This window comes from Bos javanicus, unplaced genomic scaffold (assembly GCF_032452875.1).
Source record: "Bos javanicus breed banteng unplaced genomic scaffold, ARS-OSU_banteng_1.0 tig00001919_1, whole genome shotgun sequence".
Taxonomy (NCBI): Eukaryota; Metazoa; Chordata; class Mammalia; order Artiodactyla; family Bovidae; genus Bos; species Bos javanicus.
In genome coordinates this window covers 289,525-314,347 of record NW_026893787.1, presented here as the reverse complement: position 1 = coordinate 314,347, position 24,823 = coordinate 289,525, and the positions used below count along the sequence as shown (strand labels likewise).

Below are 24,823 nucleotides of genomic sequence, written 5' to 3'. Positions count from 1 at the left end.
CCCTGAAGATCCTGGGTCAAGATCCCCCAGAGGACAGTCCACCTGGGGACACAGTGCCATCAGCCCCCTGTTCTGGCTGAGCCTACTGGAGGTCTGCTGCAGACTCACCTGGAGGGCTCGTGCTCTCCGTGGTCCCTTAGTGCTGCCTTAGGGACATGGGCGGCCTGTGAGTGTGTGAGAGCAGGAGGGATGGAGGATGCAGCTGCTGTGAAAGGGGAGTTTTAGGTGGAGAAGGTGGTGAGTTGTCCTCAGTCCATTGTGTTGGGGGTGAGGTAAAGGGCCAGGTGGTTTACATGTGGGTGGTGTGGTCTTTGTTTAAAGGCTGTGTTGTACTGAAGGGCACTGCAGGCAGTGGGGAGCTGGGTAGGTGAAGTCAGCCCCACACAACTGGAAAGACCAGAGAATCTGTCAGCTCACAGATGACTGGATGGTCCTGGGAGATGGAGTTCCTGTTGATGACAAGGGGGTTTGGCCATTGTGCCAGAGTGTGGGGACAAGTATATGGGACAGAGTGCCATGCTTGAGGGGCACTGACCATGCAGATACTGCTGTGCCTTTTGAAAGACAGGGTGAAGTGTTGATTTCAAAGTTTCCCAACCCCAGTAGTGCTTCCTGCTGGGGATCTAGGAAGGCCAGGGCTTGGGGCTGCATAAGTACAACTGGCAGAGCTCTGGTCTCCTTTTCAGGAGGTTGGTTGTTGGGTGATCATGGCAGAGAATTGGGGAGTTGAGGACCTGGTAAATGTAGGGGCTCATCCTCAGTAGTAGTACTTGAAGTACTAGAAGCAGTAATAGGGGCTCACACTCAGTAGTTGTGGTCGAGGTGACAGTAGTAATATTAGAAGTTTAGTTATAATAATAGTAAGTACTTGAAAAAAATCATGTATCAGGAACTGCTATGAGCACTGTATGTGTAATATTGCTTCTATTCCTTTGGCTAACTCAATGAAGTCTGTAAGTATTATATTATGCCCATTTTAGAAGACATGACACTGAGTGCCAAGTAGTTATATGTTATGCACATGGTTACACAGAGCATAAAGCACAGACTGAGGTTCTATCTCAGTTGCTCTGACTTCCAAACCTGACCATCTCAATGACTAATAGCTTGTTCATGGTCAGAAAGGCTTGTCTTGAGGGCTTTGTCTTCAGTGTCTCAGACACATGCATCCAGAACGTGGCCTAAGTATAAGAAATAGGATGCTAAGAACTTTACCTTGATTCATGTACCTAACATTCCAGGTTCCTATGCAATGTTGTTCTTTGTAGCATTGGGATCTACTTTTACCAGCAGACACATGCATAATTGAGCATCATTCTTGCTTTGACCCAGCTGCATCATTCTTACTGGAGCTATTAGTAATTGTGCTGCTCTTCTTCAGTAGCATACTGGACACTTTCTAACCTGCGGGGGTTCATCTTCCGTGTCATATCTTTCTGCCTTTTCACAGTGTCTATGGGGTTCTCCAGGCAAGAATCCTGGTGTGAGTTGCCATTCCTTCCTCCAGTGGATCACTTTTTGTCAGAACTCTTCTCTATGACCTGTCCATCTTGTGTGGCCCTGCACAGCATGGCTCATAGCTTTATTGAGTTCTGCAAGCCCCTTTGCTATGACAAGGCTGTGATCCATGAACGGGTATCTCCCATGTATACAGGAGGTATGCATATTGATAAAGATGTATGGGTTACTTTTCTAATCTATACAATGGAGAACAGACAATCTCTTCAATAAGTGGTGCTGGGAAAAATGGACAGTTACATGTAACATATTGAAATTAGAGGGAATTATCTTGTGGTCCAGTGGTTAGGGCTCCATGCTTTCACTGCAGAGGGTACAAGTTCCATCCCTGGTTGGGGAATTAAGATCCCGAATTCTTTGGAGCACCACAAAAAATGATTTTAAAAAAGTGATTAAAAAAAGAATGAAATTAGAACATTAAATAAAGTCAGAATGGATCAAAGACCTAAATGTAAGGCCAGATACTATAAAACTCTCAGAGGGAAACATAACCAGAACACTTCTTGACATAAATCGCAGCAGTCTTTTTTCATCCACATCCACTACCTGGAATAATGAAAATAAATACAAAATAAACAAATGGGTCCTAATTAAACTTAAAAGCTTTTGCACAGCAAAGGAAATCATGTGTGTGTGTGTGTGTGTGTGTGTGTGTGTGTGTGTGTGCGCTCAGTCATATCCAGACTCTGTGGCCCCATAACTATAGCCCACTAGGCTCCTTTCTCCATGGGATTCTCCATGCAATAATACTGGAGCAGGTTGCCATTCCCTTCTCCAGGCGACTGTCCTGGCCCACAGATCGAACCTGTATCTCTTTAGACTCTGGATTGGCAGGCAGATTCTTTACCACTAGCACCACCAAAGGAAACCATAAGCAAATGAAAAATCAGTGTACAGAATGGTGGAAAATATTTGTAACCAAACAACCAATGAGGGATTAATCTCCCTTATACAAACAGCTTATGCAGCTCTATGTCAAAAAGTGTTTTATAATTCTGTATAATGTTTTCATGGCCCCAAAGTCAAATCAATATAAAAGCTATTTTTAAAGAAGGCTAATATCCTTGTTAGAATGTGTTTGCTTCTTGGCAGGAAAGCTATGACAAATCTAGACTGTGTGTTAAAAAACAAAGACCATCACTTTGCTGACAGAAGTCCACATAGTCAAGGCTATAGTCTTTCCAGTAGTCATGTATGGATGTAAGGGCTGGCCAATGAAGAAGGCAGAGTGCTAAAGAATTGATGCTTTTGAGCTGTGGTGCTGGAAAAGACTCTTGAGAGTCTCTTGGACAGCAAGGAGATCAAACCATTCAATCTTAAATGAAATCAACCCTGAATACTCTTTGGAAGGACTGATGCTGAAACTTCAATATTTTGGCTATCTGATGTGAATAGCTGACCCACTGGAAAAGACCCTGATGCTGGGAAAGATTGAAGGTAGAAGGAGAAGAAGGCAATGGAGGATGAGATGGTTGATAGCATCACCAATTCAATGGACATAAACTTGGGCAAACTCCGGGCGATGGTGAAGGACAGGGAAGCTTGGCATGCCACAGTCCATGGGATCATGAAAAGTTGGACATGACTTGGCAACTGAATAGCAACAGCAACAAATATCCTTGTTAAGCTCCACTAATTGTCCCTCTCCTTTTAGAGGTAACTCAACAAATTTTGATTTATCTTTTTATTTTGTAAATATAGTCTTTTCTAAATATTTAACTTTTCCTGATGTGTCAAAGGAAAGGTCTTAATTTCATCATCAGAGTCTTAAGAGTTTGGATGCAGAGGATTTTCTTGGAAGCATGATATGTGACATAAACTCTGGTTAAAACCTTGTGTGTTCCTTGTAAGTCATTCAAAGAAAGATTCTTCAGGATCAGATGTCCTAATTATATAGGAGAGGAGGAAAGCAGATGCTTACATGGGATTAATTTTTGCATCCAGAATCTTCCATGGAAAGGGAGCTTCAGGCTCCATCTCTAATTAGTTGAGCCTAAACCAGTTTCTGGAGGCTGGGTCTCAGGTGTCAGAATTCTCTTAACCCCTCCCAGGGCTTCTGTTGTGTCTAATTTTTGACTCCAAGGAACATCCTAGCTTCTAGGGGGTAGAGACATATTGATGCAGGGCCCCCTGGGGCTGAGAGTCTGGGAACTTTCCAAGCTTGGTTTCTTTGTGATACTCCAACAAGCGCTGGACTCTCCTTCTCTTGATTTACTGACACACAGATTTATAAATTAATGGTTGGGAAAGACTGGATGTGTTTGTTCCAATGTTTCAGTTCATAAAGTCTCTACAAGCAGAAGGTGATGGTAAGAGCATGTCTCCTGTACATGAGTCATCTTGATTTTCTGTTGGGCTGGGACAGTGAGAGAACAGGGTACATGGGCAGGCTGCCAGCAGGGCTTGTTCATATGGAAGAAAATTTCTTACCCTTCTTCTGCCACCTTTTTCCTTATTCATCTTAGATTAAGACTCACTTGGTATTTTGCCAAATGCATTCTATATGCAGTACTATAAACCACTGTTTATAGTATTTATTGAGCATCTACAGTGCACTAAGCATACTGTACTAAGTCTTTATTATCTTTGAACAAATTTTTTTTTTTTTTGGGCTTACGGTTGAAACTACTGTCTGCTTGTCTTATAGAAGACAGTGGATCTGTATGTTTTTCTTTTAGATTAGCCATGAATGAAGCATTTTGTCAAAATGCCTTTTTAAAAACTAATAATAAAAATAGGGCCTAGCATAGAGAAAGCCATGAGGCTGTTGCCCACTTACTTTAGGCTCTGGAGAGGTGCAGTGCCCAGACTCCAAGCCCTTCCAGGGTTGCTAGGAAGCTGCCGTGGGCCTGTGCCCAGGAAAACATGGACTTAGATATGGGGGGGGTGGGGTCTCAAGCAGATCCTGACCTCTCTCCCTGATCTGAGGAGAGGTCCAGGCCTCAGCCTCACCTGGTCTTTGTAAAAGGTGGTAGTGGTCATTGTGTTTGTGTAGGGAACAGAGGACTTGGCAACCCCCCACTGCCTCGTCCAGGCCTTTGGGGAATTCAAAGAAAACCAGTTGCATTTCTGGGGGATTACTGTCTTTTAACCTCCCAGAAAGGCCTGGGGATGGTCTTTCCAAAGTTAGACAGCAGATCCAAGGTGGTTTTACTTTCCCTGTATATCTCATTGAAAACTGTGAGCCCCATTGAGAAGTCCCTTCAAAGTTTCTTCAGAAGCCTTATCCTGGGTTGGTACTCAAGCAGAAAACACCAAAATCGAAACCACATACCAGCCACCTCCAAGAGAATTCCCTTTCTCCCAGTAGGATTCAGAGAACCAAGGGCCATGCAAGAGTGAGGGGGCTTGGGTCCCCGTTGGCAGGAGGTCGCAGCCACTGAGCAGTTGCTGTCAGTTTGGATGATGGAAGAGGAAACAAGCAAGGGGTCTAGTTCCTGAGCCTTGTGATTCTGTAATTTCTTTGCCGTGTTCTGGGCTCTTAGTCCATCAGGTAACATGATTCCTTCAGCCTGAGCTGCTTTTGTCTGCCAGCCACTGTGAGACAGACTGAGTCAACAGCATTCAGGTTGCCACTTCTCCTGACAAAAGGTCTTCCAGGGGCTGCGCCTGACTGCTGTGGCCAGAGATGGGTTTGAGTAACCATATCTTGGCTTTGGATCTTGGAAGAGAACCACTAAGCAGAGACCAGACTTAGTGAGTGAGCAGGTGTTTTGGACGATGGATAAATGGAGCCCATCCCTATTATAAATGTCTCAGAGCAGCCAGGACCTGGTGGTTGGCTTTCTCTCCTACAAGCTTTCCTAGAAAGGATACAGGTGGAGTCAGTTTAGTGATGTGGAAGATAACAGAACTGAGGCCCCAGAAGGGACTGAAGCAGACATGGAAACCCCTATCCTGGAACCTGGTGAACAGCCCTGTGAAAAGGAAGCAACTGACCATGGCAGCAGTCTGGATGCTCAGTGGGGGTGATTCCCATGGCAGCAGTGAAGCAAATGCTGAGGGAGTTGGGTGATGAATTTGAACTGAGGTACCGGTGGGCATTTAGTGACCTGGCATCACAGTTCCACATCATCCCAGGGATAGCGTATCAGAACTTTGAGCAGGTGGTGAGTAAACTCTTTCAGGTTGGGGTGAACTGAGGTCACATTGTAGCCTTTATCTCCTTTGGTGGGGCACTGTGCATGGAAAGTGTAGACAAGGAGATGCCAGTATTGGTGAGACAGATCACAAATCAGATGGTACTTACTTGAATGACCATCTGGAGCCTTGGATCCAGGAGAATGATGGCTGGGACACTTTTGTGGAACTCTGTGGGAACAACTCAGCAACCAAGAGCTGGAAGGACCAGGAGCACTTCAACCACTGACAGACATGACTGTGGCTGGTGAGGTTCTGCTATTTAGTCAGAAATGACCAGACACTGACCACCCACTTATCCACCCACCATATCCAGCCCGCACCACATCCCTCTGTCTAGCCACCATTGCTACCAGGAGAACCACTACATGCAGCCCACAGTCACCTGTCTACCACAGGGTTGGGCCTAGATCTGGTCCCCTGAAATTTTCTAATTTACCATGCTTCTGTGAGAGCTATCTTCCTTGATATCACAATTCTCCTTGTTTCAAAACCTACAACATTCCCCAGAATCTGCCCCATGGAAGCTGACAAGTGTGTGTGGGGGGATTGTGACTAGGGGCCAGAGTGCCCAGCCTGATTCTGTGGTCCCCCTTTCTCTTTAGCCTCCCTGAGCATGCTTTCTTGCCAGGGAACTGGAAAGATTTCTGACCCCTTTCCCTAGAAAGAGAGACTAGATTGCCTTTGTTTTTATGTTTATGGCCTCAGAATTGATCATTTCTTGTCTCTCCCTGCTTCCTGACCTGGGTTCCCCTTCCATTCATCCCCACCCTCTAAGAGTCACTTAGAGGCCACTTCTGACTAATTGGAGATTCAGGTTGTTTGGGGTAAATAAACAAGGACCAGGTCTCCTCCCACCCTACACCTTACCCCCCACCTCTGGCCTGGCCCAAGTCCTTCCCACCAACCCAGTGCTCTCTGGAGGCCTCTGGCTAGAGGCCAGCCCCACTTGGGATGGAGGGGCTCTAGCTGCAGGAAACACCCCATACTGAAGCTCTAGTGGCCTTGCAGTTTAGCACTGCTCTAGTTCCTTTCCCCTTCCCTGGATCCCATGACCATTACTAAGGGACCAACTGAGCCCAAGATAAGTGCACCAGAGCTGTTTATGACTTCAACTGCTTCACTTCCTGTAAGAATATCAGCCTGTGGCATCTTTGTCTTGGGCTGCTGCTCACTGGGTTTAGGGACTTCGGCCCAGAGGTGAGAGGGAGCTACAGAGAGCAGCTGTGAGAGCCCTAGGGTCTTCCCTACCTCAGGCAGGAAGGGCAGCAAGGAGAGCCTTGTGCATGGGGTGGAGGTAAGGCTGGCTAGAGGGGCCAGTCCTGCTTGACCTGAACAATTTGTGCCCTATTCCCATTCAGCCTGGGAAGCTAGGCTGCCAAGGTCAGGGTGTTGTGGCCAGGAACCCTTGAGGCCTCCCTCTCTCCCCTGCTCCACAAATGGCTTCTCTCATCCCTTGGGGTCCCAGCCTAGGGCCATCCCAGGTTTTCTGATGTACATATTTGAAACTAGTTTTCATTCCTTGTGAAGATGATATATTATTTTTGTTAAGTGTGTCTATATTTATGTGTGAGGAGCTGCTGGCTTGCAGTGTGTATGTGCACGTGGAGAGCTGGTGCCCAGAGATTGAACAGCCTGGTACTCTCTTCCCTGTCCTGGTCCAGGGAAGCCAGCTGGGGGTTCTGGTTCCTGTGAAAGTGCAGTTCAGTAATAAACTGTGTTGACTCAATGAAAGGAAAAAAGGAAGTAAAGCTGGTGTTAAGAAAATCTGGTACTACTTACATTTCTAATTAAGGCTTTTTTCTTTTAGGAAAGCACCAAAGTAATTCAGCCCATATTTTTGGGGAAAATTATTAGTTATTTTGAAAACTACGATCCTACCAGTTCTGTCACTTTGTTCGAGGCCTACTCCTATGCTGCAGGGCTGAGTGCCGGCACACTAATTTGGGCCATTCTGCACCACTTGTATTACTATCATATTCAGCGTGTGGGGATACGTTTAAGAGTAGCCGTGTGCCATATGATTTACCGCAAGGTAAGTGTCATTTTGTGAGCTTCCCAAGTGGCTCAGTGGTAAAGAATCTACCAGCCTGCAATGCAGTAGATGCAGGTTTGATCCCAGGATGGGAAGATCCTGGAGAAGGAAATGGCAATCCACTCCAGTATTCTTGCCTGCAAAATCCCACGGGCAAAGGAGCCTGATGGGCTACAGTCCATGGGGTAGCAAAGAGTTGGACAAGACTTAGAGACTGAACAACAATAAAGTGTCATGTGGTATGAAAGTTCCTACCTCTTTTATAGCATCAGACACATCCTGGAAAAGTTCTCTGTAAATTAAAAATTTTGTAACTGGGATCATCAACATAGGGAAGCTTGCTATTTGCATCAAGATAATTTTATTCTTGTTGTTTGTTGAAGCGAACTTTACCAATAAATAATAAAGTGTTTTTTTATTGAGATCAGGTCGGGGCTATCTTTGATAACTTTTCTCTGCAGGCAGTTGTATAATGCCCACTAAATTTATAATAAGATTTGTTTTTTGAGATATAATTTAAAAATAAGTATCAAATTGATTTTCCATATTTTCATACCTAAATCTCAAAGTGGTATTTATGGAAATTTTATTGTTTTTTGTTAAAGCCTTCATGTACATCAAAGTTTTATCTAAAAGTGAACTTCAGTGATTGGATCTGTAAAATTAAATCTAGGAGCAAATAATTCATTTGAGAAAGGGAATGACCCATCTAATTATATCCAATATAATTGTGTTAACTAAAGAAAAATATAAATGGAATTCATTCTAAATACAGACTCACTCACTATATTCTATAGTTATGGTTGCTTTTAATGGTATTAAAAAATTGAATGTTCAGGATAGAACTTGAAAGTTTCCATTGTTTTTAGAAATTTTGGAGACAATTTATTGCTGTTCATTCAAATTATTTTAATACAATATTACCTTTTTCCTTTAGTATGCATTTTAGCATCCTTAATAAGACCTGAAGCGTTCAGTGATTTTTGTATTGAGAAATGCCACAGAATTATTCCATAGTTTACCCAAGCCTTAATTAGTATAAAATGATTAAGGATTTTGGGTGTTTTTACAAAGGAATTGACACATATATACTGTGTCAAAAGCTGAAGAAACGTGTTCCTGGTTGCCCTGGGTTGTTTGCTTAAAAAAAAAAGTTCCTTATTTAACTGTATTCTATACTGGAAATTGGCTGAGGGAATAGAAAGTGAAAGTGTTAATTGCTTTGTGGTGTCCTTCTCTTTTGCAACTCCATGGACTGTAGCCTGCCAGGCTCCTCTGCCTGTGAAATTCTCCAGGCAAGAATACTAGAGTGATTTGCCTTTCCCTTTTCCAGGCTATCTTCCGGACCCAGGAATTGAACCTAGGTCTCCTGCATTGCAGGCAGATTCATTACCATCTGAGCCACCAGGGAAGCTTTTTATTTATTTACTTTAATACATTTTATTGATATATAGTTGATTTATAATGTGTTCAATTTCTGCTGTGTGGCAAAGTGACTCATTATACCTATATATTCTTTTTAATATTTTTTTCCATTATGTTTTATCAAATAATACTGAATATAGTTCCTGTGCTCTACAGTAGGACTTTGTTGTTCATCTATCCTATATACACTAGTTTACATCTGTTCATCCCAAACTCCCAATCCTTGCCCCCTTCACTTCTTTCTCCCTTAGCAACAACAAGTCTCTTGTTTGTATCTGTGAGTCTGTTTCTGTTTTGTAGATATGTTCATTTGTGTTGTATTTTAAATTCCATGTGAAAAGGATATCTTTTGGTAGTTGTCTTTCTCTTTCTGACTTGCTTTACTTAGTGTGATGATCTCTAGGTCCATCTATGTTGCTGCAAATGGCATTATTTCATTCTTTTTTATGTCTGAATAATAGTCCATTTTATACATGTACCACATCTTATTTATCCACTTATCTGTCATTGGATATTTAGGTTGTTTCCATGTTTTGGCTATTGTGAATAGTGCTGCTATGAACAGAGGGGTGCGTATATCTTTTTGAATTATAGATTTGTCTGGATATATGCCCAGGAAGGAGACTGCAGGATCATGCGGAAACTCTAATTTTAGTTTTTCAAGGAAACTCCATACTGTTTTCCATAGTGGTTGCACCAATTTACATTCTAATACTGTAGAAGGGTTGCCTTTTCTGAATGAGTAAATCTTAAGTATTCTCACCACACACACAAATTAGGATGATTGCATGAGGTGATGGGTATGTTAACTGGTTTTACTACAGTAATCATTTCCCAATGTACACTTATATCAAAACTTCATGTTATATACCTGAAATATATGTAATTTTTATTAAAAAATAAAGTCCTCACTGAAACCTAGAACCATAACTTAAATGGAAAATATTGCTTGTTTTACCCAGTTTCTCCTTATCTAGACCTTTTGTTTCCTGGGAGAGCTTTTCTTTGCAAAATACAAGATGTCTTCACATCTTCCCTTGAGTAGAGTCTTGGTAATCTCCACACTGTGTGAACCCAGGGTCCTGGCATCTCATTCTGTCTTTGACTATTGTGCATGAACTGGTTTCCTCCTGGGTGACTTCAAATGTCAGCAGTGCCCTTACACCCTAGTCAGAAGTGTACATTGTCATTAATCACCATCTTTTAATTTTAAAAATTTTAATTTTAATTAATTGATTGATTTTTACTATCTTTTTATTCTGTGGCAACTTCTACTATTTAGAAGACAATTACTTAGATTTATCCACAGATTAGTAGATGTTTGTCTTTCTAGATCATGACCAGCTCCCATAAGTATGCATGAAATTTCACTAGAGCTGCACTGTGAAAATTTTAAATTAGGTGTGAGGTGATGGATCAGTCACAGCTCACACTTTGCTGTGCAGGTGAGCCATTTTCCACCTACTTTTTTTCTTCCTCTTCCCACTAACACTTTAGAACTTCACCTTTGGGAAATCTAACCTAACCTGGCACATTTGCTTATGTGAATGTAAATATCTCCCATCTCATTTGCTGGCTTGCTTATGCCTAAAGGAGTTGTCCCTGTATGAAGTCAGGAATGGTGGGGGTTAAACCATAGACATAATCTGAAATTCCAGAACCGAGGGAAAGACAAATTTCCTCAAATTTGGCTCAAATTCACTCTAGTTAATTCCTAAGTCTAAACCTACATCCTTTATACTTCAGGCAAGTCCAAGTTCATTGAGAAAAGGGGCAGGGGTGTGGATTTTCCTTCTACCTCCCATCCTCCCTTTGCTGTCTTTGTGGGTGGGGCTACTGCCACAACCACTCAAGACCCCATAAAAATGTGCTCTGTTATGTCTTAAGAATTACTTGGTATCACCATAAGAATCCAATTCTTTTTTTTTTTTTAATTTTAATTGGAGGCTAATTACTTTACAATACTGTAGTGGTTTTTGCCATACATTGACATGAATCCAATTCTTATTTCAGGCACTTCGCCTGAGTAGCTCGGCCATGGGGAAGACCACCACAGGCCAGATAGTCAGCCTGCTGTCCAATGATGTCAACAAGTTTGATCAGGTAAGCTGCCTGAGGGAGTCTCTTCCATTTCCCATCCTTTTCACTGGGTTCAGCTTATTGGGATGCCAGGTGCCAGAGTTTGGCATCAGTTAGGGTTCTTCTGGGGACATAAGATAAGGGTTCTCTTTATCCAATGGTGTTTTTTTTCTGCGTGCAACTTAGATGTAATTTCTGCATGTTGTCTCTTAGGTGAGTGTTTTGTTTTTCTAATAATAGACAGGCAGCAGTGTTCTTGCCCAGCTTGGTTAGTATCCCTAGGGGTCCTCCTGGTGTGGTCTTTCTTGGCATGTGGTGTTGGTTTGCTGGACTGTCTCCCTTCGTTGGATGATGAAGTCCTGGTGGGCAGGGGTTGTTCTTTCCCCTGCGCCTTGTTCAGTGCTGCTGCATAAGGAGCTTGCGAGGAATATGCCAAGTGGGTGGTCCCCAGTCAGACACAGCCTACTCCTCCCCTGCCCCCCATGCTCTATTTTTATACTTACCTTATGAATAGATCATATTATCTGTGACTTTGTAGCTGTTGGTCAGATCTGTATTTCACAAGACCACTTCTCTTTCAATTATTTGTTTATTAAAGATGAAGTAAGACCCCTTCTTAGTTTTAGGGATGAATATGATTAGTTTTTACCTGGAGAAGTCACAGCCTGTCAGGGAGGTAAATACATAAGTAATCACTGGAGAGAGTGGTAGGTACCATGATATAGGTTTATTTTAGGTATTGGGGAGCCTTAGGAGAGACAGTGGCTGAATTTGGGGGCAGAGAGAGTTTGGGGATGCCTAAGCTCATCTAGAACCAGAGATCAACTTGCCAACATTCGCTGGGTCATCAAAAAAGCAAAAGAGTCCCAGAAACACATCTATTTCTGATTTATTGACTATGCTAAAACCTTTGACTGTGTGGAACACAATAAACTGTGGAAAATTCTGAAAGAAATGGGAATACCAGACCACCTGACCTGCCTCTTGAGAAATCTGTATGCAGGTCAGGAAGCAACAGTTAGAACTGGACATGGAACAACAGACTGGTTCCAAACAGGGAAAGGAGTACATCAAGGCTGTATATTGTCACCCTGCTTATTTAACTTATATGCAGAGTACACCATGAGAAACACTGGGCTGGAGGAAGCACAAGCTGGAATCAAGATTGCCGGGAGAAATATCAATAACCTCAGATATGCAGATGACACCACCCTTATGGCAGAAAGTGAAGAGGAACTAAAAAGCCTCTTGATGAAGGTGAAAGAGGAGAGTGAAAAAGTTGGCTTAAAGCTCAACATTCAGAAAATGAAGATTATGGCATCCAGTCCCATCACTTCATGGCAAGTAGATGGAGAAACAGTGGAAACAGTGACAGACTTAATTTTGGGGGGCTCCAAAATCACTGCAGATGGTGATTGCAGCCATGAAATAAAAAGATGTTTACTCCTTGGAAGAAAAGTTATGACTAACCTATATAGCATATTCAAAAGCAGAGACATTACTTTGCCAACAAAGGTCTGGCTAGTCAAGGCTATGGTTTTTCAGTAGTCATGTATGGATGTGACAGTTGGACTATAAAGAAAGCTGAACACTGAAGAATTGATGCTTTTGAACTATGGTGTTGGAGAAGACTCTTGAGAGTCCCTTGGACTGCAAGGAAATCCAACCAGTTCATCCTAAAGGAACTCAGTCCTGAATGTTCATTGGAAGGACTGTTGTTGAAGCTGAAAGTTCAATACTTTGGCCACCTGATGTGAAGAGCTGACTGATTTGACAAGCCTTTGATGCTGGGAAAGATTGAAGGTGAGAGGAGAAGGAGATGAGAAAGGATGAGATGGTTGGATGGCATCACCGACTCGATGGACACGAGTTTGTGTAAACTCCGGGAATTGGTGATGGACAGGGAGGCCTGGCATTCTGCGGTCCATGGGGTCGCAAAGACTTGGACACGACCAAGTGACTGACCTGAATTGAACTGCAGCTTGTCTGTGGGGTGGGAAAAATTCACATCTTCCTCCTCTTCATTTGGGGTGGATGCTTGGGTTTCTGCTTTAGCAGGTTTAAGACTCACTGAGATCATTTCAGTTAGTCCTCTCTGTTCCTTCAGAGCAGATTGTTTCTGCACTGTGTCCTTACTGGTTTTGTTTTTATGTAGTCCCAAGCAAGCTTTGTCTTTTTCTTTTAAGGTAACGATATTCTTGCACTTCCTGTGGGCAGGGCCACTGCAGGCTATTGCAGTGACCACCTTGCTCTGGATGGAAATAGGAATATCATGTCTTGCTGGGATGGCGATTCTCATTATTCTTCTGCTTTTGCAAAGCTCCATCGGGAAATTGTTTTCATCATTACGGTAAGACAAATTCTGATTTAAAAAATAGGTGACATGTATCTGGTAACATCCACAGTTTGCTCCATGCTTTCATTCAAAAACAAAGGAAATGCCTTCACTGATCTCTTCTTTGCGTGTGTTATAGACCCTTCAGGCTTATCCAGTCAAGGCTCCAGCTTTAAGATTAAGGCTGATTTTGAAGCAGGAAAGGTGACAGCCTTCACTAGCTCCTCCTGGTACCATATCTGCATAAGAAGAGTGTCCTTAAGCAGAACATACCCATATCCAAGTTATTTAAACATTATTAAAAATAGTAATAATCTTACAGGCCCATTTCTAGCTGTATATATTTTTGCTATTCTTGTGTTAGAGCCATTTTCAAGTATGTTCATGTTTCCATTAAATTATAAGCACCCCAAGGGCAAGGCTGATCTTAATTATGTCTTTATAAAGCCCCACAATCCCAGCAGCATAGATGATAGAAAAGTTGCTGCTACTGAAGGATCTAATTGTGATGAGTTAGACCTAAAGCAGTTCCCACAGGGTTGGAGGTGGGTCATTGTCCAGGTTATCAGGTGATGGAGGTAGTGTGCTATTTGAAGCACATTGAATTCTTTTGTGTGTCTGCCTGTGCCTTTATGCATGCTGTATTTCTCTATTTGAATTTTCTTTCCTGTCTTTGCTGTGGAGAAATGTTTCTTGTCCTTCAAGGCCCTGTTTCAATGCTACTGGGTTTCTGAAGTTTTCTTGCCCATTTTTTCCAATGGAATGAACAGCCCCATCTTTCTGCTCCCCAGCACTTTACTCCTGCTTTATTATACTACTGCACAGACATTGTTTTCCTGTTAGAGTCAGTGTCTTTCCATCTTCCCTACCCAACCACAACCTCCTTGGGCAGATGGTTTGTATCTGACTCATTTCAGGTCTTCCTTAGCTGATGCTGCAAGTTCTCCAGGTTACTTCTTGGATTGAATGATGGCCTTCCTAATTGAAGTCTTCTTCCATTTGTACTTTGAGTAGGACCTACCTGTAGCTTTATTTTTTTTATTAATTTTTATTGGAATATAACTGCTTTACATTGTTGTGTTTGTTCCTACTGAGGACCCATCTATGATGTCAGCACAGAAGAGCTGTAGGGAATCATCTGATCCCTGATCCCTCCCTGTGCCTCCTGCAGCTGCTACTACAGAAAGTTGGGCTGTGGTCACTAAGGCTCATCTTTCACGTCTGTTCCCTTAGGAATAAGACCGCAGTTCTCACAGATGAAAGGATCAAGACCATGAATGAAGTTATAACTGGCATCAGAATAATAAAAATGTATGCTTGGGAAAAGTCATTTATAGACCTTATTACCAGATTGAGAAGGTAAGTTTCCATATATACATATATATCATGCCATATTTTCATAATTTATTTCCTATACTGCTGAATGTTTTAGAAGTCTTGGAAAGTTTTCACATTACGGTGAACTTTGACTATGGTCAAATCCATCCTCCCAAATACAGTGACAGTGGGGTTAAGTAGAACAGCGTAGATGCCATTTTAACTTGTCATTTTAACATTTTTCATGTTCTTAAAAGGAAAAAATATTTATGCATCTTACTTACACAGAAATGAAATTGCAAATGTTGATTACTGCAAATCCCAAATCAGCAATGGTTTAAGATGTTAGTATATGAGACGATGATGTTTAAACTGAAACTGTAATGTATGTTCGGATGAGATCAGATCAGATCAGTCGCTCAGTCGTGTCTGACTCTTTGCGACCCCATGAATCACAGCACACCAGGCCTCCCTGTCCATCACCAACTCCCGGAGTTCACTCAGACTCACGTCCATCGAGTCAGTGATGCCACCCAGCCATCTCATCCTCTGTTGTCCCCTTCTCCTCTTGCCCCCAATCCCTCCCAGCATCAGAGTCTTTTCCAACGAGTCAACTCTTCACATGAGGTGGCCAAAGTACTGGAGTTTCAGCTTCAGCATCAGTCCTTCCAAAGAAATCCCAGGGCTGATCTCCTTCAGAATGGACTGGTTGGATCTCCTTGCAGTCCAAGGGACTCTCAAGAGTCTTCTCCAACACCATAGTTCAAAAGCATCAATTTTTCGGCACTCAGCCTTCTTCCCAGTCCAAATCTCACATCCATACATGACCACAGGAAAAACCATAGCCTTGACTAGATGAACCTTTGTTGCCAAAGTAATGTCTCTGCTTTTGAATATGCTATCTAGGTTGGTCATAACTTTCCTTCCAAGGAGTAAGCGTGTTTTAATTTCATGGCTACAATCACCACCTGCAGTGATTTTGGAGCCCAGAAAAATAAAGTCTGACACTGTTTCCACTGTTTCCCCATCTATTTCCCATGAAGTGGTGGGACTGGATGCCATGATCTTAGTTTTCTGAATGTTGAGCTTTAAACTAACTTTTTCACTCTCCTCTTTCACTTTCATCAACAGGCTTTTTAATTCCTCTTCACTTTCTGCCATAAGGGTGGTGTCATCTGCATGTCTGAGGTTATTGATATTTCTCCTGGCAATCTTGATGCCAGCTTGTGTTTCTTCCAGTCCAGCGTTTCTCATGATGTACTCTGCATATAAGTTAAATAAGCAGGATGACAATATACGGCCTTGACGAACTCATTTTCCTATTTGGAACCAGTCTGTTGTTCCATGTCCAGTTCTAACTGTTGCTTCCTGACCTGCATACAAATTTCTCAAGAGGCAGATCAGGTGGTCTGGTATTCCCATCTCTTGCAGAAGTTTCCACAGTTTGTTTTGATCCACACAGTCAAAGGCTTTGGCATAGTCAATAAAGCAGAAATAGATGTTTTTCTGGAACTCTTTTGCTTTTTTGATGACCCAGAGGATGTTGGCAATTTGATCTCTGGTTCCTCTGCCTTTTCTAAAACCTGCTTGAACATCAGGAAGTTCACGGTTCACATATTGCTGAAGCCTGGCTTGGAGAATTTTGAGCATTACTTTACTAGAGTGTGAGATGAGTGCAATTCTGTGGTAGTTTGAGCATTCTTCGGCATTGCCTTTCTTTGGGATTGGAATGAAAACTGACCTTTTCCAGTCCTGTGGCCACTGCTGAGTTGTCCAAATTTGCTGGCATATTGAGTGCAGCACTTTCACAGCATCATCTTTCAGGATTTGGAATAGCTCAACTGGAATTCCATCACCTCCACTAGCTTTGTTCGTGGTGATGCTTTCTAAGGCCCATTTGACTTCACATTTCAGGATGTCTGGCTCTAGGTCAGTGATCACACCATTGTGATTATCTGGGTCATGAAGATCTTTTTTGTACAGTTCTTCTGTGTATTCTTGCCATCTCTTCTTAATATCTTCTGCTTTTGTTAGGTCCATACCATTTCTGTCCTTTATCGAGCTCATCTTTGCATGAAATGTTCCTTTGGTATCTCTGATTTTCTTGAAGAGATCCCTAGTCTTTCCCATTCTGTTGTTTTCCTCTATTTCTTTGCATTGGTCACTGAAGAAGCCTTTCTTATCTCTTCTTGCTATTCTTTGGAACTCTGCATTCAGATGTTTATATCTTTCCTTTTCTCCTTTGCTTTTCACTTCTCTTCTTTTCACAGCTATTTGTAAGGCCTCCCCAGACAGCCATTTTGCTTTTTGCATTTCTTTTCCATGGGAATGGTCTTGATCCCTGTCTCCTGTACAATGTCATGAACCTCATTCCATAGTTCATCAGGCACTCTATCTATCAGATCTAGGCCCTTAAATCTATTTCTCACTTCCACTGTATAATCATAAGGGATTTGATTTAGGTCATACCTGAATGGTCTAGTGGTTTTCCCTACTTTCTTCAATTTCAGCCTGAATTTGGCAATAAGGAGTTCATGGTCTGAGCCACAGTCAGCTCCTGGTCTTTTTTTGCTGACTGTATAGAGCTTCTCCATCTTTGGCTGCAAACAATATAATCAATCTGATTTCGGTGTTGACCATCTGGTGATGTCCATGTATAGAGTCTTCTCTTGTGTTGTTGGAAGAGGGTGTTTGTTATGACCAGTGCATTTTCATGGCAAACCTCTATTAGTCTTTGCCCTGCTTCATTCCATCTTCCAAGGCCAAATTTGCCTGTTACTCCAGGTGTTTCTTGACTTCCTACTTTTGTATTCCAGTCCCCTATAATGAAAAGGACATCTTTTTTGGGTGTTAGTTCTAAAAGGTCTTGTAGGTCTTCATAGAACCGTTCAACTTCAGCTTCTTCAGCGTTACTGGTTGGGGCATAGACTTGGATTCCTGTGATATTAAATGTTTGCCTTGGAAACGAACAGAAATCATTCTGTCATTTTTGAGATTGCATCCAAGTACTGCATTTCAGATTCTTTTGTTGACCATGATGGCCACTCCATTTCTTTTGAGGGATTCCTGCCTGCAACAGTATATATAATGGTCATCTGTGTTAAATTCACCCATTCCAATCCATTTCAGTTCGCTGATTCCTAGAATGTCAACATTCACTCTTGCCATCTCTTGTTTGACCACTTCCAATTTGCCTTGATTCATGGACCTGACTGCTCTTTACAGCATCGGACCTTGCTTCTATCACCAGTCACATCCACAGCTGGGTATTGTTTTTGCTTTGGCTCCATCCCTTCATTCTTTCTGGAGTTATTTCTCCACTGATCTCCAGTAGCATATTGGGCACCTACTGACCTGGGGAGTTCCTCTTTCAGTATTCTCTCATTTTGCCTTTTCATACTGTTCATGGGGTTCTCAAGGCAAGAATACTGAAGTGGTTTGCCATTCCCTTCTCTAATGGACCACATTCTGTCAGACCTCTCCACCATGACCCGCCCGTCTTGGGTTGCTCCACAGGCATGGCTTAGTTTCATTGAGTTAGACAAGGCTGTGGTCCTAGTGTGATTAGATTGACTAGTTTTCTGTGAGTATGGTTTCAGTGTGTTTGCCCTCTGCTGCCCTCTTGCAACACCTACCGTCTTACTTGGGTTTCTCTTACCTTTGGCATGGGGTATCTCTTCACGGCTGTTCCTGCAAAGCGCAGCCATTGCTCCTTACCTTGGACGAGGGGTATCTCCTCACTGCCACCCTTCCTGACCTTCAATGTGGGATAGCTCCTCTAGGCCCTCCTGCACCCGTGCAGCCATGGCTCCTTGGACGTGGGGTTGGTCCTCTCAGCCACCGCCCCTGGCCTCGGGCTTAGGGGCATGGGGTAGCTCCTCCCGCCAGTGGATGTTAATGGATGTTAATGTAGCACAAATGGGAAGATTACAGAGATTGGGTGTACCTGTCTCAGGCCATACTTTATAAATCAGTATTATTAATTCCAAACAAAGCCATTAAAATATTACTCTTTCTTTTTAGTTTAGTTTTTAATTTTAAGTATAGTTGATTTACAATGTTGTACCAATCTCTGCTGTACTGCAAAATGACTCAGTTATACGTATATGTACTTTCTTTTTTTATACTCAAAATACTCTTCTTTTTACCTTGCTTTATGTTTGTAGATTTTTTTTCATCTTACATTTAAATATTTGATGAATAGTTATACTCTAGTGATACTTAAAATACTCTGCCCCAACCCTGTCACCTCTCACTTTGCACCTTTGTGGGATCCCTCCCTCTGCTGGTAATATGCTCCCATCTTCCCTCTTCTCTGGCCTCTGCCAGCCCTGACTGACTCCAGCTTGTCTTCTCAGGGTCCATGTCCATGTGACTTGCCCTGAGTTGTGTATCTGACCCTATACTTTGTGCTAGGGTATAAATATTCATCAGATATTTAAATGAAAGGTGGAAAAAACCTACAGACATAAACAGCATTATACACCTGTGCTCTGAGCTCCTGGTGGTGGCTAAGCTGGCTACCTCTGTCTAATGTCTAGGTGTCTCACAATTTTGAGGTGTTTATTCTTGTCCCCCACGAGTTCATGAGCTCCTGGAGGGGATGGGCTGTGTCTTTCTGTCGTCAGAGGAGCCTGGCATAGGACCTGTGGCTCTGAATGCTTTTTTTTTTTTAAGTTATACATTTTAATATAATACACATATATAAAGAATGGTGACTACTTCTATTATCTCTGTGACAAACCATTTTCTCTTTGAAATGACATTTGATATCTTTAGAGTCAGCAAAATTAGCAAACTATCAAAAGAAGTTTATTCTTTTTCTTTTTCAAATTAGAATATTTTTGTTATTTATATTTTGATAAGTATTGTATTTTACACAAAATTTCAGAGAAATCCCTGACAGTCAATCCCAACACCCACAGACTCGAAGACACACACTGTATTCAAGAATCTGTTTGTGATGGTTCAGAATTCTTTAAGGAATGCTTTTTGAATGAATGTTCAAACCCAGTCTGTTGTCGTTCAGTCTCTAAGTTGTGTCTGACTCTTTGAAACACCATGCAGTGCAGTATATCAGGCTTCTTTGTCTTTCACTATCTCAAACCCAGTCTGATTGACCCAAAATGTTTAGAAGTGTGACACTAAGCCTACTTTTAGTTGGGAGAATGAAGTGATGAAGTGTGTGTTCCTTGGGTCAGGGCATAGCCCCAGGTGTGCACTGTGTAGTGTCTCCATGAGCTGAGGGATGGTTTATCTTAATCTGTGTCCACTCCCTAGAAAGGGCCACTTGCACAGGGCACTGAATTCATGACTTGGATATTGATGCTTCTTTTAAAATAATTTCCTACTCTCCTTTCCAGAAAGGAAATTTCCAAGATTCTGAGAAGTTCCTACCTTAGGGGAATGAATTTGACATCATTTTTCACTGTAAGCAAAATCATGATTTTTGCCACCTTCATCACCAATGTGCTCCTTGACAATGTGATGGCAGCCAGCCAAGTGTTTATGGTGGTGACACTGTACGAGGCTCTGAGGTTTACGAGCACCCTCTACTTCCCCATGGCCATCGAGAAAGTGTCAGAAGCTGTCATCTGCATCCAAAGAATCAAGGTTTGGTGACATAATTTTTTTAAGTTGTAGGTGAATTTTATGTAAAATGTCTCCTTTTATTTGGTCTCACTGTATACCAGTTAGGTGATATTTCACTCTCTCACTGGCAAAGCTGGTAGTCATTCCAAACTGTCTTATGTACTCCCGTCTCTTTTTGATAGAGTCCATTACAAATATAGTAAGTTCCTTGCTCATTTATGGGCAGTAGTAGAGATGGCATGGCTTCCCAGGTGGTTCAAGTGGTAAAGACTCCACCTGCCAATTCAGGAGATATGGGTTCAATCCTTGGGCGAGGAAGATGCCCTGGAGGAGGAAATGGCAACCCACTCCAGTATTCTTGCCTTGGAAATCCCATGGCCAGAGGAGCCTGGCAGACTACAGTCCATGGAGTTGCAAGGAGCAGGACATGAATGAATGACTGAGCATTCATGCATAGGACTCTTGATGTGCAGCGATGACTGCAGGTCAGTTAAAATGTCTAAAAGCAGGAGGAGCAAACAGATTGCATCTTCTGGGCTGACTCAAATGACTAGGTAGCAAGCGTGCACAGTCCTGGGATGAATAGGATTCCTCTCTGGGCTAGGAGGATAAGAGCTTGCTGAGAGTTTCCTGCTCCTTGGGCAGGAAAAGTGGCCTTGGATTCACTTAGTTCTCTGTTAAAAAGAAAAAAAATTCCCCTGTAGATGCTTTGCTTATTGATTTCTGAGCTTGCCTTTTGGATCTGCCTTTTCATCCCTGTCATCTTTTCGTTTACTGCTTATTCCTATCTAGCTGGCCTCTTCCTTTCAAATTTGTGATTCCCACAATACCCACTGTCTCCTTTTCCTAACTAACTGTCCCTGAATTGCCAGGAGTAAGTAATTTACATCACCAAGGTATGGGCCTGGCATAGAACAAGTGCCCAAGTATTCATGTGTTTATGAGTAGGTCTAAAATGAAGATAAATTGGCTCTGCACATAGCTGGCCTGAGCATGACTTTTAGTGTCTGGACTTTATAAAAAATCTAAATTTGTTTTGTTCCTACTTCTCCAAGTGATGGATGGCCAGTGATAGATCTCTAGTGAAGTTAGACTGCTCTGGTTGTGATTATTTTTTATTTTGGGGTCTTGCTATAAAAGCTGAGATTTTTTAAAATTGGAGGATAATTGCTTTACAATGTTGTATTGGTTTCTGCCATACAACAGCGTGAATCAGCCATAAGTATACATATATCCCCTCTCTCTTCGACCTTCATCCCACCCCACTGCCCACCCTATCCCACCCCTCTAGGTTGTCATAGAGCACTGGGTTGAGCTCCCTGTGTTATACAGCAGTGTGTATTTTATGTATGGTAATGTATATGTTTCAATGCTACTCTGTCAATTCATCTCACCCTCTCCTTCCTCAACGTCCATAAGTCTCTTCTCTGTCTGCATCTCTATTTCTGCCCTACAAATAGGTTCATCAGCACCATTTTTCTAGATTTCATATATATGTGTTAATACATGGTATTTGTTTTTCTCTTTCTGATTTATTTCACTGTATATAACAGGCTCTATGTTCATCTACCTTACTAGAATATTACCTGAGTAATATTCATTGTATTAATAAGTATGTCCACAACTTCTTTATCCATCCATCTATCTATGGACATGAGATTTTTGTGTGTGTGATGAAGTTTCTATACTATAAAAAATTATCACCCATTAAACAGACCAGTCATACAGGGTCAGGTCTGGTTCCCCAAGTTTATCATTCTTTTTAAAGCATTTTTTTTTTAATTGGAGGAAAGTAAATGGCAATAGGATCATACACACCAATAATTACCTTAAATGTAAATGTTCCAACCAAAAGTCACAGACTAGGTGAATGGATATAAAAACAAGGCCCTTATATATGTCTACAAGAGACCCACTTTAGACCTAGAGACACATACAGACTGAAAGTGAGGGGCTGGAAAAAGATATTCTTTCTAATGAGGGCTTCTAGTAACATTAGTTTACGGATGGTCCATGAAGTTCAGTGATTTTTTTTTTTTTTTTTTTACAAAGCTTTCGCATCTTGAAATAAGACATTTAGGAATATCCTTGGACTATAGTGATGTTCTTAGTGATATAGTGACCTGTCCATACAAAAGCATCATACAAGTGTTGTGCTGCTGTGGTTTTGTTCTTGCTGCTGCCACAGCCACTGTCTTTGATCACTGTCAGGGCTTGCTATGTGGCCTGGGATCTCTTAAAGCATTTACACATCACCTCATTTAATCCTGATAGCAATTGAATGGGATTAGTCTTAGTGTCCTCACTTTGCAGACAAAGAAACAGGTTCTTATATCAGGTGAAATAGCTCACCCATCTTTACATTGCTTGTAAATGACAGAACTAGGATTCTGTCCAAAGATTGGTGTCTTAACCACTGTTAAATTATTGCCTTCTTAGTACTTTCTGGCATTATCTCATTGAGTATAGTTTTCATCATTTAGTCTTATTCTGAAGACTTTCCAAGGTTCCCTGTTTCTTTCAGAATCAAAATTTAAACCCTAGGCTCCACTGGCCACTCTGTTTCCCAACCGAAAGACCCTGATGCTGGGAAAGAGTGAAGGCAAAAGGAGAAGGGGTCAGCAGAGGTTGAGATGGTTAGATAGTATCAATGACTCAATGGCCATGAATTTGAGCAAACTCTGAGAGATAGTGGAGGACAGAGGAGCCTAGCATGCTGCAGTCCATGGGGTCATGAAGAGTCGGACATGACTTAGTGACTGAACAAAAACAATATGACCTACCATTCTGACAGTGGGGTGGGGGAAGGAGGTCTGCCTCTGTGACCTGCACATTCACCCCCATTTTGGGGTCTTGGCTCACTCTGGCCCCCTGGGTTGCCTTCTCTTCTGTCCTTGATTTAAGCAAATGCTGCTGAGCCTCTAGCTGCCCCATGACTCTCCCCCAGCACTTTGGTTCACACTGATCCAGGGCTTCCATCTGTGTGCACAGCCAGTCCTGCACTGCCCAGCCTTGTGTCAGGTGGGGTGATGCTGACTCCCCAGGAGTGTTCTGAGCCCCAGGACAGCAGACTGTGTCTGGTAGTTCTTTAGTGTAGTGCCCGATCCATGCTGGACACATCATGGGCATCAAATAAATGCTGAATTGACTGAGACAACAGTTACAGGAAATGGTTGGGACCTCACAGAGGCCCAGGGTGGCCCAACCTGCTCTAGAAGCTGGAGAAATGCATATGGAGGGAACATATGGGGGTTAGGCATTCCTGGAACATTGAACTTTGGGGAGGAAATCTCAACCCGAGGGAGCTGGATCTTATCTAGAGTGGGAATAGATCTGAATCTTTCCTTTGTTCTATGGGTCTGTCTGTGTATCAAACCAGTCCAACTGGACTTGGTGGACCTGCTGTCTAAAGAGAGGGGCTGTGCCCTGTCCAGCCTGATGTTCATGTAGACTCTGCTGGCCTGGCTCCTGGTCTGGGCTCTTGGGTCTTATAGATAATTAGAAACAGTCTTACTTGGCTAACAAAGTTAATCTGATTGATTGTCTTGCTGGCCATCATGATATAGAAGGTTGTTACCATGAGGCTTTATGGAAAAATGCATCTCTAGTCCAAAAGTGATCTTGAGACAGAATTCCCTCTTCTTTGGAGTTGCTCAGTCCTTTTTCTCTTAAGGCTTTTGACTAATTGGCTGAGGCCCACCCACATTATGGAGAATAATCTGCTTTACTCAGAGTCTACTGATTTAAAAGTTGATCTCATCTGAAAATACTTTCATTGTAGTATGTGTTTGAGCAAGTGTCTGGGGGCTGCAGTTCAGCCAAGTTGACATAAAATTACCATCACACCCTCTCTAATCCCCATCTCTTGCTTTGAGCTCCTGGATGTGACTTGTCCTCACTAAGCCACATGTTTGTGGATTTCTTTCCGTGTCTGAACTCCAGACTTACCTAAAGAAGAGCAGAAAAAGTGCCTCCTTCATCTTCATAGTCCTACCAAATAGCAGGTGCTCAGAAAATGTGCAACTGAAGGAACCACACAGCTCCATCATGTCTGGGCTTCTGCAGATGCCTAAACATTAAGCATAGTTGTAGTGAAAAAGTGATAACTCTAATTCTATGATGGATGATGTGATAGACCGGAGTGTAGCACTATAGGGGTCCTGGAGAAGGTTTTTTAGGGAACTGGGCTCAAATATTTGGGTAGGATTTTTCATCGCTTTCCCACCAGAATGCATCTTATCTGTTTCAGGCTTGAAATTCCTTCCCGTGGAGTTGTGCACAGTAACATTAAAATTATGACCTGGGAATAATTCTGAATTTCCCTGGGGCTGACTTCATCAGGTGACTTTGGGTACTATTAAAGGAAAAACCTTTGATTTGGG

General features: G+C 42.3%; 1 protein-coding gene and 1 pseudogene across 1 annotated transcript in view; both read left to right on the top strand.

Moving 5' to 3' along the window:
* Window positions 1-24,823, top strand: part of LOC133243998 (ATP-binding cassette sub-family C member 4-like) — a 202,517-nt gene that overhangs the window by 14,989 nt on the left and 162,705 nt on the right. Inside the window, 5 exon segments of the mRNA XM_061410684.1 lie at window positions 7,469-7,693; window positions 11,132-11,221; window positions 13,384-13,547; window positions 14,766-14,891; window positions 20,213-20,462. Coding sequence (XP_061266668.1) covers window positions 7,469-7,693; window positions 11,132-11,221; window positions 13,384-13,547; window positions 14,766-14,891; window positions 20,213-20,462 — 855 coding nt within the window.
* Window positions 5,269-5,934, top strand: LOC133244001 (bcl-2-like protein 1; annotated as a pseudogene).